The sequence below is a fragment of the Callospermophilus lateralis genome, chromosome 10 (assembly GCF_048772815.1).
Source record: "Callospermophilus lateralis isolate mCalLat2 chromosome 10, mCalLat2.hap1, whole genome shotgun sequence".
Classification (NCBI taxonomy): Eukaryota; Metazoa; Chordata; class Mammalia; order Rodentia; family Sciuridae; genus Callospermophilus; species Callospermophilus lateralis.
Genome location: NC_135314.1, coordinates 89,603,396 through 89,623,773, shown reverse-complemented (window position 1 = coordinate 89,623,773; position 20,378 = coordinate 89,603,396). Strand labels below are relative to the sequence as shown.

The 20,378-nt window shown below is 33.0% G+C and overlaps 1 protein-coding gene across 1 annotated transcript in view; it reads left to right on the top strand.

Moving 5' to 3' along the window:
* Naaladl2 (N-acetylated alpha-linked acidic dipeptidase like 2) overlaps positions 1 to 18,133 on the top strand; it is a 645,091-nt gene extending 626,958 nt beyond the window's left edge. The window contains exon 14 of the mRNA XM_076867047.2: positions 17,935 to 18,133. Coding sequence (XP_076723162.2) covers positions 17,935 to 18,133 — 199 coding nt within the window. The remainder of the gene's footprint in view (positions 1 to 17,934) is intronic.
* The last annotated feature ends 2,245 nt before the right edge of the window (positions 18,134 to 20,378 follow it).

Here is a 20,378-nt window from a genome sequence, read left to right as displayed (position 1 = left end):
ATTAAAAAATTTGAAATATAGTTAGTCCAAGTTATGATGTTAAAAATATAGAATGCACAATGAATTATGGTAGACTTACTATAAAAAAGAGAAATGAAAAATATTGCTAATAATTTTTTACTGATCCATGTTCAAATGATAATACGGAGATAAACAAATAGAATAAAAGTACTTGACATTTCTTCTTTGCTTTTTTTTTTACTTTTTAATTTATTCTAATTAGTTATACATGACAGTAGAATGCATTTTGACATATTGTACACAAATGGAGTACAACTTCTCCTTCCTCTGGCTGAACATGGTGCAGTCACACTGGAAGAGCAATCATACAGGTTTATAGGACAGTGACGTCTCATTCCAGTCTCCTTCCCATCTCCACACCTGCTCCACTCCCCTTACTCCCCTCTGCACAATCCAAAGACCCTTCATTCTCCCCCATCCCACCCCATTATGGATTAGCATCCACTTATCAGAGAAAACATCCAACCTTTGGTTTGGGGGGTTTGGCTTATTTCACTTAGCATGATATTCTCCAGCTTCATCCATTTACCTACAAATGCCATAATTTCATTCTTTTTCAAGACTGAGTAATATTACATTGTGTATAAATACCACATTTTCTTTATCCATTCATCTGTTGAAGGGTACCTAAATTGGTTCCACAGTTTAGCTATTGTTAATTGAGCTGCTATAACCATTGATGTAGATGTATCACTGTAGAAGGCTGATTTTAACTCTTTGGGAGTTAAAGAGTGGGATAGCTGGGTGAAATGATGGTCCCGTTCCAAGTTTTTTGAAGAATCTCCGTACTGCTTTCCATAGTAGTTGCTTATTTTGATGACACAGGGTCAGCTGAAAAATTACGATATGTAAGCATTGTGGGAGGCCCTGCGGGCTAGAAGATTTGTAGCAATGCTTATGCAGGGTATTACACACTGTGCCTATCAGTGAACACTAGTGAGCAAATGTTAAAATTGAGATGAAAATATTTTAGCCAAATTAGCTTAGTAACTTTCTTTTTATTAATTATGAATTATTTTTTTGCTATTTTTACCCTCTTTTTTTCTTCTAAGATAAAAATATGACCTTTTCAACACTAACTTGGTCAAATCAGTTCTTTAACCCTTTCACCCCTGACCTTACTCTACCAATTTTCCAAAATCCTCCCACCTCTATTTCTACACATTGATTATCAGTTTTGGTTGCTGCAGTGATTTTGCTTTGAAAACGTATTCCTAAGGCCTATGTGAAAATAAATCATTTCCCCCAACTCATTTACACTACCATACCCTTCTTTATTCATTGACCTACTTTCCCAAAGCCTGGTTTACTTTACCTGGTTACTTTAATCCTGCATTTTAAAGTAGGATTAAAGTTGTATATATATAACTTTATTATATATATATATCTACACACACACACATATATATACATATTCTTTTATATACATGTATATTTTTTCTATGGCTTCTCTCTTCTCTTTTTTAAATTTCTTCTTTTTTATATATATACATGGCAATAGAGTGTATTTTGACATTATACATACATGGAGTATAACTTATTCTAATTAGTATCCCATTTTTTGTGGTTGTACATGATGTGAAGTTACATTGGTCATGTGTTCACATACATGTGTAGAAAAGTTATGTCCAATTCACCCACTTATTTTTTAAGCCTGTAGCATTGGCTCCCCTTCCTCATGTAACATTGTACTGCTGTTAGTATCTCCATATCATTGAAGACTACCACTCGGTTTTCAACTCTCTTTTGGAAGCCCTCCATTTTCATCCTTGGTGGAGTGTACCCAACTTGGGTTGCCTCAGTTTCCCCATTCTGTTTTCAATTGCTCACTTTTATCTTAGAAGTTTTTCTTTCAAGTTACTTGTTAGACTCTCTTTAAATTAAGAAGTACTTTTTCCCAAAGTTAACATCCAGAAGTTTGGACTCATAGCCAATTTTGCGCAAAATAAATAGTTCAATATTTTATGATTATTATTATTACTATTTTTTTTTAACAAAGTCTATACTGCAGTTCAAATGTCTCCTTCAAAACCCGTGCTGAATTTAATTTCCACTGTGATGGTATTGGCAGATGGGATCTTAAAGAGTGATTAGGTCATGCAAATCTGCCCCTGTGAAAGGATTAATGCCTTTATCAAAGGACTGGGTGGTTAGTTAGAGTGGTCTTGCTGTGCATGTGAGCTCTTTTACCTGTGTGCTCTCTTCCTCCCAACCTTTTGCCCTCACTTGCTTTCTTGCTCTTTTTTTCTTTGGACATGTTGAGATGCAGCAGGAAGGCCCTCACCAGAGGGCGCCCTTCAATCTTGGATTTCTCAGTCTCAGACTTGTGAGACATGATTTTCTTTATAAATTATCCAGTCTGTGATATTCTGTTTTAGCATCAGGAAATGGACTAAGAATTTCACAATGATAAAATCCCAATTAGTGAGGTTTCCTATTTTTTTTTCATCTATCAAAAGAGGCAGGGATTTCACACAGATAGATTGAATAAGAAGTGATTGAGTCAGAGGTTATAAAGCACATACTTGAAGGTCATATTCTTTTTTATGTTCCTACTTGCTTTTAGAACAATGTCTTTATTATGCTCGAAAAGTTTCTGCTAGTTCAACCCTCTACTGGTGCGTTAAAAGAGACATAGATTTTAAGTGTTCAGGGTGGGTGGACAAGGTTTAATGTCTGTGATAAACTGCTACTTTTGTTAGAAAACACCCTGAGGCGAGTATCTCTGCCCATCTAACATGATGTTTGAAAGGAAACCATTGTCATGAAGAAAGGAAGAAAATTTATAAGCAGTTTTCTTATTGATGAAGCTGTGAATTATTGTAGGTTTGGGACATGCTATACTCTGGAAGATCGGAAAAGGTTTATTTTGTTGTTTCTGCTGGAAGCCTTTTCTGTGTGTGAGCCATGAATTTCGAGTTTCATATTTGTTGGAATATTGTTTTAGCATAAGTATAAAAACCCATAAGATATTGGGATTAATACCCTTTCCACTGTATGCTTTTATAAATCTCAGCTCTGCTCCTCAGGGCTGTGGACGTTAGGCAGACTAATCTCTCCATGTCTAGTTTCTTTCTATACAAAAAAATGCTATAAACTGGGCACAGTGGTGCATACCTGTAATCCAAGGAGCTCAAGAAGCTGAGGCAGACAGACGGCAAGTTCAAAGCCAGCCTCAAAAATGATGAGGCACTAAGCAACTCAGTGAGACTCAGTCTCTAAATAAAATACAAAATAGGGTTGGGGATGTGGCTCAGTGTTTAGGTGCCCCTGAGTTCAATCCCTGGTAATCCCCCACAAATGCTATAAGAAGCCAGGTATATGCCTGTAATCTCAGCAATTTTGGAGGCTGAGGTAGAAGGATAGCAAGTTTAAGACCAGCCTCACAACTTATCAGGCCCCAGTCTCAAAATAAAATTAAAAAGGTGTGGAGATGTAGGCCTGGGTTCAATCCCAGTACAAAAAAAAAAAAATGCTATAATAATAAAGCTGCTTACATTAAATTGTTTTGAGAATTTTATGAGTTAAAGTACAAAAAATTCTTAGAATGTTGTCGAGCATACATTAAATGTTCAAGGAATCTTAGCAATTATTACTATCACCGCAAATACTTTATATAATCAAATTTATTTGGTGTGTACTTGATAGAAACCTGGGGAGATATACAATGAACAAGAAACTCTCTTCATTCTTGAGCAGTTCTGCCTGAAGAAAGATAAGTATCAATAAAAGAGTCACAATGGTGTGTGACTAATACTACAGTAGAATCATCCAGCTCTGTACCATGATGGTACTGAGGGAAGATTAATAAACTTTGCCTGAGTTTGTTGCAAAGTACTAGTAGCAGGACTCCTCTCTTAACTACATCAAATGTGTGCTGTGTTCATTCAGACCATGAGGAATTTCTTTTCCCATTAGTATCTCTGATTTAGCAGTTGGATTCCAAGTCAGAGAAATCGCATTTGCTAATTTGCTATGATCATTTAAAAAAATTACAAAAAAAGACCTTCCCTATCAATCTACAAATGTATCTCAGAAAACTCTACTAGGGAAGTAGAGTTACAGGAAAAGCAAACAGATATGTGATCTAGTAGTTAACGGCATGTTGAAGTACAAAGGGACAGGTGGTTTATTTGCACAGACACTTGCAGGGCATATGTGTCTTGTAAAATCCATGGAAGTGCCCTTTCACTTGTTCTCTAACTGTTGCTTTTGATCCACATTTTTCTGGGCAAGAGAAGTCATCTAATGATCTCAGAGTTCTATGAAACTAAGAGTAAAGTCAGCTGAAAGTTAAGGGGGTTAGTATGTGTGTGTCCAAGACAACAAAACAGAAATTTCAAATAACAACAGAAGATAGAGCGTTTTGTTGTTGACCATACCAGGTACTGCACAAAGCATTTCACATGTAATAACTCATTTATTATAAATACGTATGTTTATAATAACAAATAAGTGATATATTATAAACATTGTAGGAACTGGAGTTTCCCATTTTACAAATGAAGAGAAAGGGTTTCAGAGAAGGTAAATAGCTTCACAATGTTCTAGATCATCAGGCCAGAACACCGTGGTGATGGGTCTGGTGGCTTGTGTTGTGGGCATAGAGAGGTAAAATTGAACCTCTACCCTCTTATCATTTCTGGCTGGCACTGAGAATTAAATTTAACATTTGAGAGATTAATAGAAGAAGGCATACACATTTTGTTTGATGATTTTTTGAAGTACCTTGGAGCCATAAAATGAAAATGAAGACTCAAATTGAGAGCCATATTCCTATACTACACCAAAAAAGTGAGTATTTATGGAACTGTGGTAAGACAAAGGGAATGGGGCTAGGACAGTAAACTGTAGAAAGAAATGGCTCACCTAGACACAATTTGTACATTTCCCTTGGCCTCTACTTCTCATTACTCATGACAAAATGTCTCCCCCCCTCCCACTGGTCCAAGGAGTGCATCTTTGTTCTATCTCCAGCATTCAGGAAGAAAAATAATGAAGAGAGAACCCTTCATGTATTTGCTGCTTTTCAAGTGTGTTTAGCTAAAAATAATTATAGACAAAGTAGTATGTGTTATAATGCCATGTTTGGACTCCTTGATTTTAGACCCAGATGGACATGATTTTGATACTGACTACTTAGTATCCCCCTCTTAAACTTCCCTCAATTATTATGTTTTAGATGTAGTATATATTATTTTCAAATATGTTCCTTCTTTAAATCGTTCTTCCTCAATAGGGAATGAATGGGTCCTTTACAGCATAAATCATAAAAATTAGGTATATTGGTGAACCTCACACTATGCAATCGAATGAGTTGATTACTGGCATAAATAGCACTTTCATAAATAATGTTCTATTTTGATAAAGCATATATAATGAATATTAAGATTTGAAGATGGTTCTTGGAATGGAAAGAAGAGTATAATGATTTGAGAGTAAATACCAAAACAGGCTGCTGTGGAAATATTCTACAGCCTGTAAGAAATCCATGGCTTTCTACCTCCACATATTTACATTGGTGCCCATGAAACAATATAACCAGAACTTTACCTGTTAAAACACAGTGTGTGTGTGTATATATATATATATATATATATATATATATATATATATATATATAAAGTTTGGAATGTCTTTTATTCTTCTTGATTTTTATGAGACTAAACATAGCATTTTACAGTATAATAAACAGCTTTCTGTTCAGTTATATGATTTGGGGATGGAGGTACAGAATTTAGATTTTTCTTCATATTTCATTATAGGAAAGAATTACTGTACATATACACACATGTATTTTGATTATGTACATATATATTTATTCTTATCCATACATATATGTATCACATATATATATAAACATATGTATTTACACATATAAAATACATATATATTTACAAAATGTATATACCTCAAAATGTATATATAGATGATAAATACTGAAATAGCAAGAATAAAGAAGAAATGGTTCCAAAATGCTATCAGATATGAAGTGTTTCTCTGAGTTGATACTTTATATGCTAATAAAACCACAGGGGGGAAAAGCTTGTATGGCTTATCCTCCAAGTCTCTATTTATTCACAGCTGTTCAATAGTAGCACTAATGATTGTTATCATTGTACCTCATTTCCATTCGGAAAGTGAAAAACAATTTTCAAATTCTATTACAAAAGGCAAAGCAAAGTTTACCTGGCTGTATTGAGCTAGGTAGAGAGATTCAATGAAATATCTTTTAAAAGTCTTCCTAAATTTTCATAGGTATGATGAGAATAATACCATTGTAACCACTTTCTTCTTTTTCTAGCAAAATGTAGGCCATCCTGAATTCATCTTTTCTAAGTGTTAAAAAAAATAAAAATTTTATAATCGAAACATCATGAGACTTAATCATCTTAATGTATTTTATGAAATTCAAAAATCATTTCACTGACTACCTGACATTTATATAATTCAGACGTAGAACACACTTTACTATTAGAGGTCTTGGCTTTTGTATGGCACAGAATTCAATGAGTGAAAGTGTTTGGGGGATATTGGGTTATTATGTCTGCCAGAACATTCACTAAGCATAGAACAAAATGTCAAGGTGACTTGTTTCAAGATGTTTAGTGCAAAGAACCCATTAGTTTTCTCCCTCTCAACTCAGGGCCACAGTTCCAAAGAGTCTGGATAAGAGATCCAAGTACGATTTTTTGCACAGAGTCAGTCAGTATAAAGCTTCAAGAGAGAAACTGGATGGACATAGATTACTGGAACACAGTCAACTGGAGAAAATCAATGGCTTCAAAAACTAGTCTGTATTTCAGACATTAACACCTACATTCTGCAAAAGAGCTAACTACCCACTCATAATATATAGTTATTAACTAAAATACACGTAAACTTTAATCAATTTATTTAGGTATAGTTTAATTGATTAAGAAAAGATAGGATCAATTTTTAAATAAACATTGACCACAGTATCTGGATTTCTTACTAAAGGGGAAAGTTAGGAATTAATTAATTCAAATAGCCAGTCACAGTGGCACAAGCCTATAATCCCAGCAGCTCAGGGGGCTGAGACAGGAGAATTGCAAGTTCAAAGTCAGCCTCAGCAAAATCAAGGCACTAAGCAACTCAGTGAGATTCTGTCTCTAAATAAAATACAAGGGCTGAGGATGTAGCTTAGTGATTGAGTGGCCCTGAATTCAATCCCTGCCCCCCACCAAAAAAAAAAAAATTTATTCCAATTTCATAACCAGCAAAGTCAGAGAATTTTGAATAACATTTAGAAGAAATTACTGGGTTTGACTTAACCTTAATCAGCAAAACCAAATGATTATGACTTTCTCCCTTCACTTTAATAATGTGATTTATATATCCTTATCCTTTTCCTTGGCATAATTACCAAGGAAATGGGCTCAGCAATCTTAAATGAAGTCAGGTCTGTGACTATAAGTCTAAGTAATGGACCCCCCAACAGCCCATATCCACTGTTCATCTAAAACTTCAAGCCATCACTGTTAGTCCATAAAGACTGGAACTCAAGATGATGGCTGTTTTGTTTTTAAGAGTAAAGCATTGGCTGTCCACTGCCTAGATAGTGAACATCCTTAAATCTGAAACAAGCAGAACTAGTAGATGTTCAAATGTTTGAGAAACCAATTTGTTTTAACTGAAGCATATGTCACCACTCTTTTGATAAGGGATAAAGCACATTTTCCAAGTATTTTTCTGACAATTGTGATTCTAGATTTTTCTCTCTTCTTTAAACTACGCAAGTGAGACATCATCTAAAATTTCCAGTTTCAATATCCCCATTTTTCGCAGTTTACTTGCAAAACAGTCTAAATTCAGATTTTTTTTTTTCTGCATCACTCTACTCCTCCCTTCCTGATAATCTTTTCAATTACCTCTCCACATGTAATGCACCAATACTTTGTATCAATTAATCTTTGTGAAGTTTCCCAAAACATTCGGGTTCATTTTCACAGAAATAACTATTTCCTTCACACTTAATATTTAACTATTTATACAGTGTTAATTAAATCATGTAATTTTGTATATAATTACACAAGTCCCTGGAAGAAACTAGTTTGAGAACAAAATGAGACCAGTTGTTAAATGAAAAACTCACTGGAGGGATTGTGGAGTATGTGTAAGTGTTGCTCAATATGGGTAAGTCAGGGAGAAGGAAAAAATATACAAATTCATGGAAGGCCTCTCAGATCCATTGCATCAGAATCTTTTAAGCAGTTTAAAATTTCTCAGGTTATTCTTTTTTAATATTTGTTTTTTAGTTGTATTTGGACACAATATCTTTATTTTATTTATTTATTTTTATGTGGTGCTGAGGTTCGAACGCAGGGCCTTACAGGTGCTAGGCGAGTGCTCTACTACTGAGCCACAATCCCAGCCCTCAGGTTATTCTTTTTTCTTTTTTAATTATTTTTAAAAATTTATTTACTTATTTATTTGTTTTAATTAGTTACACATGAAAATACAATGACCTTGACACATATCCCATCTGATTCAAATGTATAATATGTCAGGCTATTCTTTATTCACATTTAATTTAATAGCCTCTGCTGGAATATTACAGAGTACTTATCAACTAATTTGAGGAGGACAAACACTGTCCAATACAACATCAGTATAGAGAATAATTCTTTTAAAAATCCTCTTGAAATTCACTTTTCTTTCCCAGCAACCAGTGCAGTGAATATTTTCTGGGTTGCTGTTTTTTAAATTATTTTTGAGTGCTTGATATCAGAGCCTCTTTCCCATATGAGGGAAGACCTAGAGTTTAGTGACAAAACATATTTTATACCTGATCTACAGTACAGGCATGTGATCTTAGCTCAGCCAATTGCATGAGAACCCCCAAGGACTTCAAATCTGAAAGAAGTGAAACAAAGATGTAGGACTATTTCAAATTATTCATTGAAGATGGGATCAAGACTGGCTGGGGTTGAGCGAATGCTGACAGGCAGCAGTATTTCCATGGTGGAGTGTTCCCAAAGCAATGATGGAGTCTCCAGTATCAATGCTTTAAACTGACTATTCCTGTAGAAGATTTTGTCAGTACTTTCTGATATTCGGCTTCCTTTGATTACTGCAGGGTTTTTAACATCTTCCATCACATCTGTAACCACTAAATGATTTATGAAACTAAATGTATAGTATACATATACATACATTTATTTATTCTTAAATAAGACTTTTTTTTTTTTTTCCTGGATGGTATAACCAGATGCGCTCCTACTTTGTGTCAGATACTCAAGAGCCCTCTTTAGCCCTCTGACATTCTTGGCTGAAATGAATGAAGGAATCTCCTTTTAGAATTCCCAAAGCATAAAACTATTTCTACTATCTACTCACAATTTGTATTTTTTAACTTTAACATAATCAATAGAAGTTTGCCTATCTAGTACTTGCATTTTTTAAATATTTTTTTCAGTTACACATGGACACAATATCTTTATTTTGTTTATTTATTTTTATGTGGTGCTGAGAATTGAACTCAGAGCCTCACGTGTGCAAGGCAAGTGCTCTGCCACTGAGCCACAACCCCACCCTTAGTACTTATATTCTGAGAAAATTAATAGTACTATTAAATCAGATGATTTTAGCTTTTTTTAAAAAAAAAATACATAGTAAATTGTTTATGCTTCCATTTTTTTACAGATTAAAACTAAAGCATTTTTATTTCCTTATGCTAAGAGTTACAGATAGTAATGTATCAATAAATTTTGAGCAAATTGTGAAGGAACAATGCCAGAGAGTTCATTTAAAATATTATTTCTTATCACATTTCAAAGTGAATATTTGGTACGTCAGCATCTATAACAATTTCTTAAAATATGAAATGCAATATTTCTAGTCTCTGAGTAATTTAATATTAAAACATTTGTCCATTAAGTACTTTCAAACTTTGAGATCAATATTCATAGCTTCAATAGGTCAATCACTATACTTCATATTTACTTTTCCTTCCAGCTAAGATTAAGCAAACATTACAATATTCTGTTGATTTTGAAGTGTTTATCTTGAATAATATGTTTGCTATCCAAAAGAAACCATGCCATTTTTATCCCAAAGCAGTCATATTTAAATGTCAAGTAAACAAATTTTCCAAATTATTTAGTTCAAAATAAAATCACATCTACAGCTATTAAATAAGTATGCACATGTTCTAATAATCACCTGGCCAATCAATAAATATTGTATATATGGATACATTTGATTGAAAGTAACATACAACTGGTGGAAATTGGCTTGAAGAGTAACATAACTTTACCCACTGTTTTAATCAGCTTTTTCACCCCTGTGACCAAAAGACCTGACAAGAACAATTTTAAAGAAGGAAAAGTTTATTTGGAGCTCATAGATTCAGAGATCTCAGTCCATAGATGGAGAACCACATTGTTCAGGGCACAAGATAAGGCAGAACATAAAGGTGGAAGGATATGACAGAGGAAGGCAACTCAGGAAACAGAGAGAGAAAGAGTTTTCTCACCAGAGACAAAATATGCACCCAGTGAGCCACCTCCTCCAGCCACACTCCACCCTGCCTACAGTTACTACCCAGTAATCCCCTATCAGTGGATTAGCTTAAAGCCCAATCATTCACCTTTGAATGTTCTAGCATTGTCTTACACATGAGCTGTTGGGGGATACCTCATATCTAAACCATAATACTCCCCAAATTGAAAATTGAAAGAAGGGAAGATTTTAGGTTAGTTTGGTTACACATTTCAATCATATCAGTAAGAAATAATTTATTTTTATTTCTCAGCTTTACAGTTGTCTTTTGTTTCCCTGACCACGAAACACAGTGACTTATTCATCTAGGATGTTAAATACCCTACAGGGTACAGTATCAGCTTCATCTAGAGACTGGTTTTCCATTCGGGGGGGGGAAAAAATTTGTGGCATTTACAGTTTCTGACTCTGTTAACCATGCTATTGAAAAGGAGAAAAAGGATTAGCTTTTATTACTTTTCTCAGAAATTGAAGGAATTACCACTCTTACAATCCTGTAGAAAGTTTCCCTTCTAATTTAATTTCCCAAACTTGGTCATATACCTGTTTATGAAATAACCCATTTGGTTTAAGAATTACCTTATACTTATTTAATTAGAACCATGTTTCTTGAATCGATATTATAGCAATTGAGATCAGATCACCCAAGTTAAATTGATACTATCAAGAACTGTCTCTGTAGTTTTTTAAACCAAAAGGCAAAGAATCTCTACTATGAGAAATAGTTACAGACTTTTTACTGTATTATGGCAAAGGCTATAAGATAGAACACTTATATTGAAGCAATATTTTCTAATAGTTTAACATGCATAGAATAAGGGGAAATTGTAAAACATAAAATTTAATAATATTCCACATAATATTTTAAACATATTATATGGAGAATAATATGAAAAATAATTTTATATGTATAATAATAACTATATAAAATTATAATTATATGGAAAATAATGTTTATAATTATTTATATAATATGCTTAAATAATATTTTAACTTTTTGATTATGTGCTTTGCTTTCAACACAGACAATAAAGTTGTCTTTTGTTTCCCTGAGCACGTAACACAGTGACTTCCTCATCTAGGATGTTAAAAAAGGCTGTTAAGTAGAATAAACAAAAAAGATCAATATTGACTTTGTTACTCACTTTATTTAAATAGATATAGCTAAATTATGAACTTTTTCCTTTAGAGTGAACTTTCCAAAACAAATCCATCATATCCTTCTCATTGGAATCAAATATAAATGAAAGAAAAACCTGAATTGCCCTTTTTTTTGACCTGGGCATTACTGTTTACCAGAGTTAATGAAGGTAGCTAAAAAAATAATGGAGAAAGGGCAAATGCAAATATTTGGGATGTAAGTATAAAGGAAATGCATCTTTATTATTTGTCAAAAGACCTATAGGGTATTCAAGTAAAATTGTCTTTGAAGCATAAAGGTCTTTTCTATGGAATGAAAGTTGAAATACTAAGAGATAATGGGTTCCAAATAAGTTAAAAGAAAGTTATCTAAATATTAAAGTTCAGGTCATACATCCTTTAGTGGTGGGAAAGTAAGTAATAGCAGTGATAAAAAATAAAAATAAGAGACCAATTAAAATAAGAAACCAATTATGTGAGCATGAAATAAGTAGTAAACAGTACTACCATCTTCTTAAAATTCTAGAAGGTTCTAAGAATTGTGATAATCTTCATATAATTTCTGTTTCCCCTTTGGAATTATCAGAAAGTTTCTAAGTGTAAAAATATAATTTTTCTTGTTGGCCAGCCATCAAGTACTCTGTCGCGTGGAAGGAGAGTCTTTTTGAAATATCCTAAAAGATAACCTCTTAGTCAGGAATTTCTCTTGAAAAACAATGTAGTTATGTGGACTGAGATGTCTTGCCAATAACTAAATAGAACAGTTGTTGTTTTATCTTTGATATTCTGCTATATTTTATATTAATAAGAGTGGAAACAAATAGGATAATTTTTGTCCACTTCTTGGGCTATACCACAGCAAAATGATCGATACTTTATATATATATATATATATACACACATATATATATACACACACACACACACACACACACATACTGTAATGGTTTTCTTAACTCAGACTTCCTAGGACAAAATACTATAAAATGGATGACTTCAACAATACACATGTCCTTCTGACAGTTGAGAGTCTGGGAAGTCTATGATCAAGGCACTGTCATGGTTGGGTTCTGGAGAGGACTCCACTTCCTGGGTTGCAGCCCATTGCCTTCTTGCTGTATTCTCACATAGTGGAGCCAAGAAGCTGTGTTCTTGCTTTTTCTTCTCATAATGGCAATAGTCTTTTGCTGTAGGTTTCACCCTCATGACCTCATCTAAACCTATTTAGTTTCCAAAGCCCTCATTTCCTGGTACTATCACATTGTGGGGATAAGACTTCAATATATAAATTTGAAGGAACACAAATATTCAGTTCATAATATTGGTTGACTTTGTATGTGTTTAATGAAAAAAAAAATCCAAGTGGCACTCTGTAAACAACTTTAAAACTTAATGAATCAACACAAATAAACTTTGTAATGTGTACCTCATGAGGACTATTTGACATGATTTTCTCATTATTCTCTGAATTTAGTTAGCCATTTGAAGACTTGTATAATCCTACTACACCTTGTACCCTGTCAATGTGTTAAAAGATAATAGAAAACTCATTTTTATATCAAGATAAACCTTTCTCTTCCGGAAGAAAAGAACTACCAAATTATATCACCTATCTTTTGAAAGTCATTCCAAAATTTAGTGGCTTAAAATGATAATTGTTTATTTTGTCCATATTTCTTTAGCTTGACCATTTAGGCTGAAGTCAGTTGTGTGGTTCTTGATCTGGGATGGAGAGGTTCTGTCCTGGCTGTGTTTGTGTCTGTGATCAGTGGGCACTGGTTGTCTTAACAAGTTGAGCACCAACTCATCTGATTTTTAATTGGAAAAGGAAGGCCTCGCTGTTCAGGTCTTGTGTATTCCGTGTGGTACCTGTTCTTCCAGCAGGCTAACCCAGTATGAATTTCACAATAGCTTGGGGAAGAGACAGAACGGCAGCATGTAGGATCTATTGAGGCTTTTGCATAGTGTGTATGCCACACTCTTATTTCTCAAAGCAAATATTAAGGCCAAACCAGTTTCAAGTATTCAAATAAATTCTTTACTTTGATGGAATGAGATGCAAAGTCAAGTTTGAATGGAGTCTGATAACAGAAAGGGGACTCATTGTAGCTATTTTTAAAATTTATTTATTTATTTGTTTGTTCGTTTCTTTATTGGTGCTGGAGATTTAACCCAGATCTCATGCATGCTAAGCACACACTCTACCACTGAGCTAGATCCCAAGTCCATTTTTGCAAATCATCTACCATGCATGTCTTTTGTCTCAGATGTCTGGAGCATAAGTTTAAGACTTGACAATATCAACCATGGTCTTAATTTTCCTTCTGCTTTGACTAGGATAGACAAAATTCAAATTTAACTGAAAGGATATTTGTTTGCACTTTAAATAGGGTAGATATGTGTTTTGTGAATTTTCATCCAAGTCAAATAATTTTTTTCTAATATTGATATAAATATAATAGTCTACTGTTAACTATTGAGTACAGTTAGTACAATCCCTAGAAGAATTAGAAACAATTATGAGAACTAGAGCTAGCCCTTTCTCTTTGCATTCAGCATGTATACACAATCAACTTTGCAAGACATGACTTATTATTTAGTGTGATTTCATTAAGAGTTTCTCAACATGAGGTATAATGAATGTTAATTCAGGTTTACAATGGGTGGCATCCTGTGCCATTGATGAATATAAAAAGGAATATCTGAAAGAGAGTTATCATTTCCATCATTAATTGCTAATTCACACACAGGGTAATGACTCATGGAGATTTTAAATGCCTTTATTTCAAAATTCATTTTTTTCCAGTTTTCTTTTGCATTAGTTGAATGGGAAAGATTTGTCAGTTGAGTAAAGACACTTCATCTCCCTCACCAATGCTGCCGGGAGTTATTAATTAGGTTTCTGAGTTTGGCACTGCTCTTTCCTGGTCACCGTGATGTGTCATTGAAACAGACCCATTAAAATGAGTGATGTGTGTTGTAATTTCATTAGTGTCATCAATAATGTATTACACTTTCCTTTTAGTAGTCTCTTTGTGTTGTGTGTGGGTCAGGATGACTGTATGAATTACATTTATAAGATCCAAATTGTTACAGATGAGGGGAGATAGGCATGAGGGTGGAATTAATGTTATTTTAAACACGATAGCTACTAAAATGATTTCAGTTAAATAATATTTTAATTAGGTCTGATGTGTCTACATGCCATACTGAGATGCATGTTGTGTGTATGCAAATAGGATTCTGATTTATTGATTTAGAGCCATGCTAATACAGTCCATTCTTTATGCAGAGAAACTTTCTGAAATGTACTGAAGCATATGTATCTAAGAGCATGAATGGTTCACTAAGAGATATACATTTTTGTGGTTGTAAAGTACAGATTATTGACATAGAAACTCTTCAAATGTATTTTTTTTTCACTTCCACTCAGTTTTCCTTCCATACCTGTGACTTTTGACAGACTATGGATCCATTCCAGGTCTGACCTAATTGGAATAATATTGATCCATAATTAGGAAGAAGAAAGATTTAAGCAGCCTGATACAGATATGCTGTTGAAATCTCTGCATTCTGTTGGACTAAAGTTCAATTTTGGTGGCATCACGTGGTAATACAAAGATGTTTAGAAGATTTAGAGGTTACCATCAGAAGCATTGATTTAACTAAAATATTTTTTAAAAAGAAGCATTTGCATATTAAAAATGGTACAATCATAGTTTTGGTACTCAGAGATTATCCTGGAATATGTAAGTTTAATGGTTGAGTATATAAGAAAGATCTCAGAACTAAGAAATATGTAAGAATATATGTGATGGAATTTAAGCATTGCCTGGGTTTTGTTTTAGGCTTAATTCAAATATTAAAAATAAAATAACATAATGCTACCTTTCAGAAAGGAATGCAAATGCAGAATTTTATTTTATGTAATCAGGAAGCTATATGGTTTTTAGTACACACACACACACACACACACACACACACACAAAGAAATTGGAAAAGATGAGCTACTTCTGCAAATCAGTAGGAGAAATGATCCATCTAATGAAAATTTAAAGATTTTTTTTATGTTTGTTATCCATAATTTGTTTTTCAGGTAATGCAGTCTTTCAAGGTGGAAAATGAGCTTTTGTTATTATAATAATGATAAACTAACTTAAGTTACATCAGCATCTACTCAAATGAAGATTTTTCTCATAAATTGAGATGAAAACATTTTAGTGTCTTGTACTTAACTAGAATCTCAGTATCTGTAGTTTTATTCTGATTTGTATCCAATTTTGGTAGAAATGGATATGAGTGTTTATCTGTATAATAGCTTGCTATAACTTTACTACTCGATTCATGTAGCATATGGAAAATGTGGTTAGCTCCTTGTAGAATTTCACAAAGCAAAAAAGATTCATTTTCATTCACATGAAATGTTTACAGTCATTATAAAAGCATGTTACTATGTAGCTTCCTAGTTAGGAAGAGCAAATGTGGGTATTTAAAAAGAAATTATAATCATTGTAATTTTTGTTCTTTATACCTGGACATTCATTGTAGGATGTATTTTTATTCTTCCATATTATCTCTCTTCTAGATATTTTGCAGTAGTTAGGACTAAAATTTTACATAAATATATTAGAGACTATTCATGATTGATTGAATTGTCATCAAGGGATCAATCCTGTAACCTTTATGAGCATGTTTTATTAATATCATCTTATCATTTAACTGAATATTAATATCTAACATTTAATAGGCATAGACTATATATATATATATATATATATGAATGTACTTTATATCGGTTTTAAAATAGTGGAGAAAATCACTGTAATAGTCTAAGAATCATTAAGTAGGTTCTTCATAATGTACTAACTGCAGTGGTACAGTTCATTTAATGAGGAGTTTTGATAATAATGATTATAATATTTTTGTTTGTGAGCAAGCTGAGCAATATGCCCTCAAGGAATAGAAGTATTTGATACAGCTTTTGAAAATATCTATTTACTTTTAAGCTCTGGAAATATATTTGCCACAAATTTGCTGAGACTGGTTTTGATCCTTCTACTTCAGCCTCCTGAGCTGCTGGGATTACAGGAATATACTATTGTGTACCTAAATTCCTCTTTCTCAATCATTTGACTAAGTATCAGGAAACCATCATATTACACACTAAGACAATGTCATTCTAGATGTCAAACATGTAAGAAAGAAGAGGGAATAGTATAATAAATTTCATTTCCCACTTTTGACAATTATTACCTAATGGTTCATATGATTTTATATATACTGTTTATAACTCCACTCTATTTTTTCCCTCCAAGTATTTTTAAAGTAAATCTCAGAAATCATAACATTTATTTGCAAATATTACTTTACATACTATTGTAAGACAATAGCAATTTTAGAAGACATGCTAATGATACCATGTATCTAAAATATTAACAATTGCTTTATATCAATCAATAATCAGCATTCAGTTTTGTACTTCCCATATTAATGTATTTGTTTGCATAAAATCTAACAAAATCTTTATTTTGTGACTGGTTAACATGTTTCTTTTAGTCTAGAACACTAGTTCTTAATTGGGTTATTTTTGCCCTATTAGGAATATTTTGGCAATGTTTGCACACATTTTCATTTTTTGATACAAAAAGAAGGATGCTATTAATAGCTAGCCCATGTAGTCCAGGGATACTGCTTATCATCCCACAGTGCACGGGAGAGTCACCACAGTAAAGATCCATCTGGCCCAAAGTGTTAGTAGGACATGGTTGAGAAACTCTGGTCTACAGGTTCCTCCTTTCTCTACTTTTTAAATGAAATTTATTAGTTGAACAAACTGAGTTATTGGTTGTCTAGATATTGTTGCAGTCTGTGGTATTCTAGAGCATACTGTGCTATGATTTAGCATAATTCTGTTGCTTGAAATTATTAGCAATTAAATTTGGAAGCTTCATCAGATTCACATCAATTTTTTTTCTTTTTTAGAAAAATTGTTTATGCTATTTCATAATGTACCATACTTCCATCAGGAGGCCCATGTCTGATTATCTCCTCTAATGTCGTCAATATGGGAAACTACTGATGGTCAATGTCTCTATCTCTTAATTCATTAGGTATCAAAAAATAGCAATATTACTTTATAATGTCTTCATATATTGCAAACAACACTGCTTCTGGCAGTATTCATTACAGTGTTTGATATGAAAGTGGCATTGTGCATAAAACATTTACACATTCCTTTTTTCCTTTCAGAAACATCCTGTACCACACTGATGAGAAGACAAGCCAGTTTTCCATACTCATGGAGGCTTGGGAACACTGCAAGTCACTTACATCAAATGAGACTCTCCAAGAAGCCCTGTCAAATGTGTTGAACAGCATTAATTCAGCTCAGGTTTACTTCAAAGCAGGACTTGATGTATTTGAGAGTGTCTTGGTTGGAAAGAACTGAGAAAACTCTCAGCATTTTAAAAAGTTTGTTTACAATTCTACAAGCAAAAGCTCTAATCAGACCAGATTTTCTGACATTGAAGACTCTCCCTCCTATGATTCTTTGACATGTTTAAAGCTATTATTACATTGTATTTTTTTAATGTACATATAAAAGAGCACTTTGCACATTTAGTATTTTTCTTATATCTACATTTCTGAATATGTAAAGGCAAGTTATTTGAAAAAAATAGTTAAGATTTATCTGTTAAAAAAATCTGCTGTATTTTTATATATAAACTATTTTTGGGGAAAGTTCCAAGAAGTTCTGGATATCTTCACTTCTCTAGATAAAATGTGTAGGAGCACAAATTATTCTCTCTGATAGACCTATTAATGATCGAGTTTTTATAATAGAAATGGAGAGTTGATATGGTTTCAGATTAACTTTACTATTAAGTGTTCAATATGAAGAATTCAAGTATTTTGACTGAGTGATTGGTTGCCCAAAACCACTTTGAATGTTTCTACTTTATGAAATGAAGTTCCCTTTTTTTAACACAACTAGATATAGTAATACACTGGTTATGAAATTGTATTTTTTAAGTATTAATGAAAAAAAGAGCCATAAACATTCCAGGGGAAAATCTCAAGGTAGCTGCACAGAGCAATTTAAATGCAAATTTTTTTCTGAACAACTTATAAGGTGACTAGCTTTGAAACCCCTAATTTGCCTCAGTTGGTTTTGTAAGAATTTTGGGAGTGATATATTTGTCTTATGAGGGGAAAAACATTTCTTATTTCTTTTTCTGTGGTTTCTGTTGGAATCAATGAAACAGAGGTTACTTCTAAAATGAAAACATCTCACATGGCTTTTCCTTCCCATCTTTTCTAAAACTCCTTGCTGTAAGGCAGTTTTCACAGAACACTTTATAATTTCCTCAGCAAAATAGCAAAGTTTCTCTTTGAAAACCAAAAATATCACCAAAGTGCTTTTTATGCTACTGACAAAAAAGAAGTTACTATGAAAGAAATATTTGTTTTTGTCAACAAAAACTTCTGTAAATCTATGAAGAAAATTTGATGTTTTTTTCCTCCTTTATCCATAGTGTGGCTTAGGTTAAAAAAAAAAAAAGTGTAGAAAATATGCATACTTCATTCATGCACACAATGCCATGTTTCCATAAGAGTGTCTCTCCCTCACTTCTGTTCTGCTCTCAAGTAAGAAATTCAGCTGTTCAAACTGATATTGTCATTGACTAGCTTCAGTATTCATTATCCCCACAAACTCTAAAATAATTTTCTGTTAATGGACAGGTTAAACTTTAGCTTACCTTTAAAAACTATTTGTAAAATGTTCTTCTTATATTGGATAACTCCTTACAAATGTCTGTCAATACATTTTCCCTCCCAAACTCAACATTCACACACACTTCCCCATTACACATTGCCAGTACAACATTGTAGACCATCCCTATACATCTGAATCTTCACTTCTTACAGATAAGCATAAACCTAACCTTAGTTTAAGATAAAGCTGAAGGGGAAGAATTAATCAATATTGATTAATTGATTATATGGTCAGCTGCCTCTACCCTAAGTAATTTTTATATGTTCAAAGCAGAGATTTAAGGCAATTAGTAGACAATTCAAACAAAAATTCATTTGCATCTGAATTGCCTGTGTGCACATATTTTTACATGAAAAATATAAGTACTTTACAATTCTTTTTAGCCCATTTACTTATTTGAAAATATTTTCCATGTTGAAGAATGTGTTTAGGAAAGGGCTAAGAGTATTAGGTTCCTGCATGCATTGATGTCAGCTCCCTGAATGCTCTGCAAAAATCAATAGCACACAAGCAGTCAGACTACCCACACAGACATGTATGGGCCTATGCAGAACGCCTGATATCAGAATCTTAAATATTCAATCAAAGTCCAATGTGTTCACTCAGTTTCTCATGTGGAGTTAAATTATATAACAGATAATGACAAACTATTATCAATTTGGTAGTCTACCACTTTAGGAAAAAAATCATAAAATAAATTTACTCCCATAACTCACAATAGTATTGAAAGCAGAAAATGTTTTTCCTCTTTATTTTTTTAAAGACTGTTTACATAGGTAAATCACATGGCATACATAAAAAAATCTCATTACTTTACACCCCTTACTTCTATATCATGAGGTATTTGTTATATGAAAATACTGCAGTTAAGTATATGAATTAACATGTCTTTATTAGTTTATTTAAGAGATTGTGT